Below are 9,241 nucleotides of genomic sequence, written 5' to 3'. Positions count from 1 at the left end.
TATATATATATATATATAAGACGAGACCAGAGTTTATGCTTGTGAGTCCAACTGATGGTCGCAAAAATACACGAGCGTTTAAATAATCATCGCAGGAAATGTTGTGTGGTGCTCAGAGTGGCTTATATAGCTTCAGATGCATCGGCAGCTGTGCACCTTTCTCTTCCTCGCCACGAATACGAGGTCGTTGAACCAAACCCCAAGTCGCCTTGATGCTGCTGGCTGGGATCGCAAGCTCAAACTCAAAGGCCCGAATGAGCGAGAAGATGATTGCCTTCATCCTGGAAGGGAAATGTCAGACTTAGCACCACACAACCGCATCCAGACAGAAGAGCTTACTCAATGATTGTGAAACGATATCCGATACATGACCGTGGACCACCTAGAAAAGTTGTCAAGTTGGACCAAACGCCCGGGATACTGCGGGCGTTGGCAGGGATCGAGGACCATCGTTCCGGCCTAGCACGAAAGCAGAATGTAAGCAGAACGCAGAGATATGATGGTCTCATGGTACGCAACTTGAACTCGAACGCATCTTCTCCCCACAACTCCTTCGATCTATTCATCGCAAGGAGAGGAATATCGATGAGGGTCCCTCCGGGAACACTGCGCCACAATCACTGAATAACGTCGGGCAAGCGAGATAAGATAAGAACATACTTGATACTATCGTGCTGTTGCCCGTATATGTCTGTCCACGGTGTCTGCAATGGAAGGACATCGTCCCTCACCGCAGTGCGCAGAGCTATCGGCACAGGCGCATAGAGGCGCAGCACTTCACGTACGACGGCGTCAAGATATGGGAGTGCTGATAGCTCATCCATCGTCGGGGTTTCCGTGGGCACATTCCGGAGCTCCTCACGCAACCTATGTTGTACCTCAGGTGCCTGGCTCAGCGCGAACATGGCCCAAGCCGTAGAGTTACTAGTGGTTTCGTGTCCCGCAACCAGGAAGCTAAAAGCGGATTTGGTTGTTCAAAAGAGTCTAGCGAGTTCTGGCAAGGCACATACGTCGGAACCTCTGCGTGAAATTATCAGTGAGTCGACATGAATACAGACGTGCACAGACATACGAGCTAAAACATCCTTGTCAGACAGCCTTTGACTCGGCGAAATGCTAGGATCCATATTCGCCTTGATCAGCACCGTCAATAAGTTTCGGCTATTCACGCTATTCAATTTTTGGTCCGATCCCGCCGCGGCGATTGCGCTCGAAATTTCTGCCTTCTTTTCTTTGATCATCTGCATGCCCATACGGTTCATCACACTGCGGGCCGAAGCCTGATCCCGTTCAAACTGAATGAATTTCGCCTATGACAGACGAAGTTGGTAGCAGAAACGCCGAGAAATGAGAAGGGACATACAGCGAATTGACGGAAAAAAGGTACATATTTCTTCAGCATCCGAACGATGGTGGGCATTGATGACGATTGCCTGAAAACAGCTTTGAAGGCATTGGTGAGTGGATCCGGTTTCGCTTCAGGGTTCATGGAATCAAAATCATGGTTGAACCCTGGTAGATTTAAGTCGTCTACGCAAAATATCAAAGAACTATTGTGCGTAAAGCTCACCGGCTAATCCAATGATATCAAACGTCACCCGACTCAGGTCTTCACAGATATTGACATGTGTAAGTTCCCCATTTGCGGGCATTCTATCTTTCCAGACATTGCACAACTAAAACTAATTTAGCAAGTGAACGGAGTGAGGTCCTTAATGACCTACGCGGATGGACTTTTCGATGAAGATCTCCGTAAGCTCTCGTATTTGAGCTGGACTGAATGCGGCGTTCTAGACAAGGTGATTATCGTGCCACGATTTTTGCATTCCACGAAAGGTAACATACCATGACCCTTTTCTACAATATTGTCAATACAATGAGCAAAAATTTCACATAGAAGCGAAAATGAGTAACCTGTCGACGGTGTTGTTCACCTGCCATAATGGAAAATCTATTTAACTGTGGAAAACAGTTGCATGCATGCCTCCATACCTTCCACTACCAGCAGTCCTGTAGTGGATAGTTAGAGACTTTGATGGAAACAGTCTGACTAGAAGGATGACACACCTTCGGCCAGGAGCTCAGCCAGACTGGACCGGACGTCCTCTGGTTTCTGGTACTCGTCTGTATGATTGAAAACATGGCTTACTGCCCGGGTATCAGCCGTGTACAGCACGTCTTGCTGTACAGTGTAAATATCACAGTTAATCAGAATCGTACGGGAAGGAGGAAGAAGCTGACTGACATTGAGAACGCTCTTATACTTGAACGTGTTGCCATATGTCTCCGACCACTTCTCTTGTACAACAGCTATCTCGGATCCATAAATCTCCTTGGCATGTCCGTATAGCCAGCTGGAAACGGGAGGTCCTGGGACGTGCCGTAGAGGTGAGTTCTGCTTGACCAAGAACCAGCTAGTGGTTTTCCATAAAACCAATAGTGTGATAGCTATCGCTAGTGAATGAGTAGCATATGTGGCGATATGAGGAAGCAGCGACATAGCAGACCCGGGTTGGACTTAGTCGCCCGGCCCAAGCAAGGTCTATATATGCTGATGAACGCAATGATGGGCCCGGGTGTTTCACGGCCTGGTCAATGTGCCGACTTACTAGCAAACCAGGCACGGCTGGGTACGAGACCATTGGGACGATACAAATGCAATCTCATCTCCGAGAACATCGCTGCCCTCAAATGAGAGTCGGGATTACGGCGCAAGATCCACACCCAAAGCTGTTGTCAAATATTGGTCTATTGACTCACGTTATTCAGCGCTCTACATGAAAATCCTCTGTCGAGCAGAAGATGAATACATTTTCCAAGCATTTCACAGCTTCGGACAAACCTCAAACATTCACACAAATAAGTCGAAACGCTATTGTTCCGGAAATGCCGGCCAGTGTAACTTTCGTTAAGTTGATGTAGGCTCGTATCCAGCCGTCCTGACTTTTGGACTCCGCTGCGAAAGCATAGAATGCATTCATCTGTTTTTGGGCTCCAATTTCTTTTTCAGATGTCCTTGACGAAAACAAACGGATGAGTGCATTCTAAGTTCAACTGGCATACGAGTCTAAAGTTGATGGATGGCTTTGGGATAACTTGATACATGTCCAATGTCCATGCAGTGCAAAGCCGATGATCACGGAATCCGGCGAGTCTCAGACTCCTGGACTTTGAATTTGAGGTCCGAGAGAGTTTGCGCACGAGCTCCGGAGGTTTAAATATGGGCTCAACGCTTGAGATCATCAACACTGAAGCGATCCAGAAGTATTACTCCCACCGTCATGACGCACTCATACTTGAGTAGAGGAACAGCAGCACAAAGAACGGACTTCCTTGGTAGATGGCGAGATAAAATTAGGCGAAAACTACAATATTAAAAGGTCGGAGACAACAGGCTCATAATCGAGGCGTACACGGCTTCAAAAGCATGGGCAATTGAGCACCCTGCTCTTCCTCGCCGCGGACGCGAGGTCGCTGGACCAGACCCCGAGACGCGCTTATACTGCTAGCGGGGACGGCAAGCTCAAATTCAAATCCACGAATAAGAGTGAAGATAAGAGCCTTCATCCTGAAAGAGGACAGTCTGCGTGAGTATCGCACCATATGAGTAGACATGGACAGAACACACTCAATGATTGAGAAACGATATCCAATACAGGACCGTGGGCCACCAAGAAAGCTCAGCATATTGCCCCAAACTCCGGGGATAGATTGCACATCCGTAGGTATTGAGTCCCATCTCTCTGGCCTAGCGGAAACCACAATTTATCAGTAATCGCTCGCATTACAAATCGGAGGACGCAACTTGAACGCCAAAGCATCTTCCCCCCACAGTGCCTTCGATCTATTGATCGCTAGAATTGGAATGTCGACATAGGTACCTTGAGGGATTCTGCAATACATCGAATAAGTCATGACTGGATATATATGAATTATGAGAGCGAACTTGATGCTGTCGTGCACCTTTCCACGGGTGTCAGTATACGGTGTTTGCAGTGGAATAATGTCATCTTTCGTTGCGACACGCTTGGCCATGGCCACAGGCGCGTGCAGGCGCAGGGTTTCGCGTATGACAGCATCGAGGTACGGGAGTTCTAGTAGCTCATCCATCGTTGGGTTATCTGTAGGGACGCTCCAGAGTTCCTCACGCAGCTTCTGTTGTACATGCTGTGCCTGGCTCAATGCATAAAGAGCCCAAGCCGTTCCATTGCTCGTCGTGTCATGACCTGCGACCAAAAAGCTGCGTTTCGTCTTCAGCGGTAGGCCTTGGACACGATGAGGCTTGATAGACAACGCACGTTAGAATCTCTATGCACGTGCATCAGTCATTCACCAACACACACACGTCAATGTTTGCAAACATACGTGCCAGAACTTCCTCGTCAGACAATCTGTGGCTCTCTGAAATGTTGGAATCCATGTTCGCCTTGATCAGCACTGTTAACAAATCACGACCCTGCATGGTCTCATTTTTTTTGTGGGTGTTTTTCAGCTCAGCCATTCTCATAATATCCGCTTCACTGTCTCTGATGATCTGTAGGCCGACGTGTTTCATCAAGTCATGGGCAATGGATATCGACTTCTGGACAGAACCAGCCTTTGCCTTTGAGAAGCGGAGATAATGATGGAGCATATTTTGAGCAAAAAAGATATTAAGACGTACAATGGGACGGAAGAAAGGCACATAGCATGACAATACTTGGAGGATGGAAGGCTTTGATGTGGATTGTGAAAAGAGTGCCTTGAAAGCATTCGTGAGCTCACTTGGCTTCTTCTGAGAGTTCAAGCTGTCAAAGTCATAATTAAATCCTGGGGAAGTCATTCATCGCTAGAGGATCTGAAATGCTGCGAGATACTCATCAATGACTTACCTGCTAGCCCAATGACGTCGAATGCCATCTTGCTTAGTCCGCTGCTAACGTTGATGCAAGCAGAGTTGCCATCCTTACATACACTTTGACGCCAGACATCACGCAACTGATTACCGCCTTTGTGAGCAGACCAAGGAAAGTGGAGCTTAGCCTACCTGAACAGCTTTCTCAACAAAAATCTCAGTCAGCTCACGTATTTGGGCTGGTCCAAATGCGGGATTCTAGAGAATAGTGTTGGTGTCGACTGTTCAGCAGCCAAGGCTGGAGAAACGTACCATAACCCTTCTCTGCGTCATGTCCATTCCGGTCAGCATAATTCTGGCGATTGAACGAAGTTGGAATAACCTGTTGGCGGTGCTGTTCACCTGTGATTCCAATAAGCAACCACTCCGTGTACACAGTCCGTGAATATGTACCTTCTACACACAACAACCCTACAGCTATGATGAGGGTCTGCGATAGTCCAGAATAAAGCAAAAACATACCTTCGCCCAGAAGTGCGGCCAATTTGAATCGAACGATCTCTGGTTTTCGATACTCATTTGAATGAGTAAGGATGTGATTTATGGCGCGCAAATCAACGGTGTAGAGAACGTCGTTCTAGTACATAAGACGGTGAGCAGGCATCACGAAAACACGAAGTAAAGTCACACTAAGAAAGTCCTTGTACTTGATGGTACTGCCGAATTGCTGTGTCCACGCCTCCTGCAAAACAGCGACGTCTGCCTTGAAGATCTGCTTCGAGTTTCCCCATAGCCAGCTGACATTAGGCGGGCCCGGAATGTCTCGCAATGGTGAGATTTGGCGCGCTGAAACCTGCTTGAAAAGCTTCCACAACACCAGAGAAACCAAGATCGCGCCTAGCCATGCAACATGGAAGAGGTCCATCGTGGATGCAGAGGAAGCGAAATGTATTCATTTGGGCGCGTCTGAGTCTGACCAGTCTAACCATGACTGCATTGACTGCTATTCTCCTCCCGCGGTGGCAATTGCATCTGCAACTTCGAGTCGAACGAATTAGTCACCACTGGCGGCGGACAGGTCTGCCGCAGTAATATCTCAACCTCCCAACGAAATACAACCTCCAGACGTGCTTCGAGACATTTGCGCAATGGGGGGCAAGACTCAGCCTTGAGTACTTGAGTTATCAGAAGTAAAACCGATTTGATCAAATGTCATCATCTTATTCAATGTGTAGAGGAAAGCATTTGGCACGCGCTTACTACCTCAGGATCATGAGAGCGCAGTTCGTATACTTACGCCTGCAAAACATCGTAGGCAGCGCTCCAATGACAATCTTGAAATTAAATACACCTTGCTATTACACATACTCAACTGACGTCACAGCTCACATGTGATGTATACACCGCCATGACTGCGAGTCGCATATATCTACCCAGCTTGCCCCCCCGCTCGATAGTACGCTCACAACGGCTTGTACGGCTTTAGGAGCATTGGCAGTTGGTTGCCCTTTTCATCCTCGTCACGGATGCGAGGACGTTGCACCGCAGCACGAGCCGCGCAAATACGGCTGGCCGGGACAGCAAGCTCAAATTCAAACGCACGCACAAGGGTGAAGATGAGCGCCTTCATTCTGCAAAGCCATGCACGCACAATTAGGTCATATACATGTAGGCGCGGCCATTGGGACTCACTCGATGACCGAAAACCGGTATCCAATACACGCCCGCGGACCGCCTAAGAAACTCATCATATTGCCCCATACGCCGGGGATGGTGTGCGCATCGGGGGGTATAGATTCCCATCTTTCCGGCCTAGCGAAGTAGATGTAAGCAGCCGCATGAAGATACATACAAACGCGAGCGACGCAACTTGAATTCAAACGCATCTTCGCCCCATAACGCCTTCGACCTGTTGACCGCCAGGATCGGAATATCAATGTATGTCCCTTCCGACACACTATGTGGCCGCCTGTCAGACCAGAAAATAGTATATGCGAACTGTGCTCGTACCTGACACTATCGTGTATTTTTCCGTGCACATCGGTGAACGGCGTGTGAAGCGGAATGACATCGTCCTTGGTAGCTATACGAACCGTCACCGGTACGGGCGCATGCACGCGCATGGTCTCGCGAACGACGGCATCCAGGTACGGAAGCTCCGATAGTTCGTCCATCGAGGGATTTTCAGTAGGTATGTTCATTATTTCCTCGCGCAGCTTCTGTTGGACCTCTGGCGCTTGGCTCAAGGCGAAAAGAGCCCAGGCCGTGGCATTGCTGGTGGTTTCGTGACCTGCTACCAAAAAACTAGAACAGTGAATCAGCACCTCGGCATTCCCCGACCGTTTTCGAGAACATACGTCGGGACCTCTGTAGATTCGTGTCAGTAGATCATGCATGCACACCTGCGCGTACCATGACGTACGTGCTAAAACATCTTCATCAGACAATCTGTGACTCTCTGGGATGCTGGGATCCATATTCGCTTTGATCAGCAGCGTCAGTAAATCACGACTCTGAAGCTTCTCGGCCGCAGTTGCCTTTAGGACTTCGTCCTTCTTCTCTTTGACAAGTTGCATACCAATGCGCTTCATCACACCAAATGCAATAATTCGCTGTCTTTCCAAACTAGAAAGTTTGAGCTGTCCATGCGAGTGTTCTCAGATCTGGATACAAGGCAGACAACCATAAAAACGTACGATCTGGCTGAAGAATGGAACAAACCGCCGGAGAATGGGGAAGATAGAAGGTCGAGATGATGCTCGTGCGAAAATGATCTTGAAAGCCTCATTGAGTTCACTTGGCTTGTGTTGGGGATCCAAATTATCAAAAGTGTAGTTGAATCCTATCACGTTCATTCAGCATTCCCATTGCTATGCATATAGCCGGGGAATGATATACCGGCCAACCCAATAACATCAAAAGTCATGTCGCTCAGCCCACGGGAGACATTGATAGGCGTAGATTCACCCATTTTGGAGATATGAGCACTCCAGACATCGCGCAGCTAAGATCAGATTAACATAAATGTCACGAGATGGCATGCCAATTTACTTGCCTGGATAGCCTTCTCAACAAAAATCTCCGTCAATTCACGTATTTGAGCTGGACCGAACGCAGGATTCTGGGATCGTCGTGTTTTAGGCATTGCTTAAAAACAATGTGGGGAGGCAGCATACCATGATTCTCCTCTGCACAGCGACCGAGCCTATCAGGAAAACAAATACAGGCATAAAATGCGGACTAACCTGTTGACGATGCTGCTCGCCTATCAAGAATGTCAATACACGCTACAGACAAATGAGGGATCATTCCGAACCTTCGACTACCAGCAGTCCTTCATGCATCAAAATTGAGGTTGAGAAAGTCAGATGAGATGGCACTTGGCGATGCAGAGGATAGCAAACCTTCTCCCAAGAGGCTAGCTAAGTTGTTACGAACGATGCCCGGCTTCTGAAAGTCATTCGAATGGCCAAGAACATGGTTCAGCGCCCGCACATCCGTCGTGTAGAGAACGTCGTGCTATAGCCAAGGAATGAACATAATTATCGGACACCATACGGACATACAGGCACAAGACTGACGCTGAGAAAACCCTTGTACTTGAACACATGCCCGTATTTCCGTGCCCACGCCTCCTGCACCACGGCGACGTCGTCTTCGAAGATCTGCTTCGAGTTTCCGTATAGCCAGCTGGCAGGCGGGGGGGCAGGCAGGTCACGCAGACAGGAGTTGCGGGGTGTCGAAAACAGCTTGACGAGCTTCCATGCCACTAGAGCAAGGAGGGCAGCGCCGAGCAGCGGGTAGGACGTATCGAGTGAGAGCAGGCCCATGATGTGGGAAACCCTGCAGCGTGGGGGAGATGGGATGAGTGTTTGGCTTCAGATGCATGTGGGTCTATATAGTACGGAGGGATACTAAATAGGAGCGACCGCAGTGTTTGCTTCCTCAGTTCCTCTCGGCCGCGCGCCGGCTCCAGCGTTGACCCTCGCCCAGCTAGTAATCCTTGTTCCAGCTCACAGCCTGCATTGCTGCGGGAGCATACCATCTTCGAGCCTGTCGCGCAGTTTGTTGGGGATGAGATGTATGGGGGTAATTGCAGGGCGCGGACGGCCGGGCTCGGGGGAACGAAACGGCGGCGCCGGATGCACCCCGTCGGTCAGATCTGCGTAGTCAGAAAACCACGCACGAACCGCCTCCGCTCAGAGTCCGCAGTGGCAGAAGATCTCAGGGAAGGATGGGGGATAAAACTCTGCGGAATGATCCCGGGGGAGAGTCCGTGAAATTCCAAGCAGCCCGGCACCGGTGTAGCAGGCTAGCGCGTGATTTTAGCAGTCAAATTCACCGTGCAGCTCGCATCAGAAAAATCAAATAAACATGGATAAAAATATATTCGTTTAGATCAACTGC

At 49.1% G+C, this 9,241-nt stretch overlaps 3 protein-coding genes across 3 annotated transcripts; all 3 read right to left on the bottom strand.

Annotated features, from left to right (window-relative positions):
- Positions 1–112: 112 nt before the first annotated feature.
- FIBRA_07589 (uncharacterized protein) lies at positions 113–2,500 on the bottom strand (the record flags this gene model as incomplete). Its single annotated transcript, XM_012329266.1, has 14 exons — positions 113–281; positions 340–459; positions 520–606; positions 661–954; positions 1,011–1,020; positions 1,073–1,310; positions 1,364–1,530; positions 1,571–1,676; positions 1,725–1,790; positions 1,846–1,857; positions 1,915–1,934; positions 1,993–2,010; positions 2,068–2,182; positions 2,246–2,500. 14 exons carry the CDS (start codon positions 2,498–2,500, stop codon positions 113–115), a joined length of 1,677 nt encoding a protein of 558 aa, XP_012184656.1.
- Positions 2,501–3,396: 896 nt separating this feature from the next.
- Positions 3,397–5,759, bottom strand: FIBRA_07588 (uncharacterized protein; the record flags this gene model as incomplete). Its single annotated transcript, XM_012329265.1, has 14 exons — positions 3,397–3,568; positions 3,629–3,748; positions 3,806–3,892; positions 3,947–4,240; positions 4,299–4,308; positions 4,366–4,603; positions 4,664–4,809; positions 4,872–4,977; positions 5,027–5,092; positions 5,147–5,158; positions 5,217–5,236; positions 5,288–5,305; positions 5,357–5,471; positions 5,523–5,759. 14 exons carry the CDS (start codon positions 5,757–5,759, stop codon positions 3,397–3,399), a joined length of 1,641 nt encoding a protein of 546 aa, XP_012184655.1.
- Positions 5,760–6,296: 537 nt separating this feature from the next.
- On the bottom strand, positions 6,297–8,664 carry FIBRA_07587 (uncharacterized protein; the record flags this gene model as incomplete). The annotated part of the gene is made up of 14 exons (XM_012329264.1): positions 6,297–6,465; positions 6,527–6,646; positions 6,687–6,791; positions 6,845–7,138; positions 7,192–7,201; positions 7,257–7,473; positions 7,531–7,676; positions 7,733–7,838; positions 7,866–7,955; positions 8,011–8,022; positions 8,080–8,099; positions 8,151–8,168; positions 8,239–8,353; positions 8,401–8,664. 14 exons carry the CDS (start codon positions 8,662–8,664, stop codon positions 6,297–6,299), a joined length of 1,686 nt encoding a protein of 561 aa, XP_012184654.1.
- Between the last annotated feature and the right edge of the window lie 577 nt (positions 8,665–9,241).

This window comes from Fibroporia radiculosa (assembly GCF_000313525.1).
Source record: "Fibroporia radiculosa TFFH 294 genomic supercontigs, scaffold13985, whole genome shotgun sequence".
Classification (NCBI taxonomy): Eukaryota; Fungi; Basidiomycota; class Agaricomycetes; order Polyporales; family Fibroporiaceae; genus Fibroporia; species Fibroporia radiculosa.
This window is presented reverse-complemented; position numbering and strand designations above follow the sequence as displayed.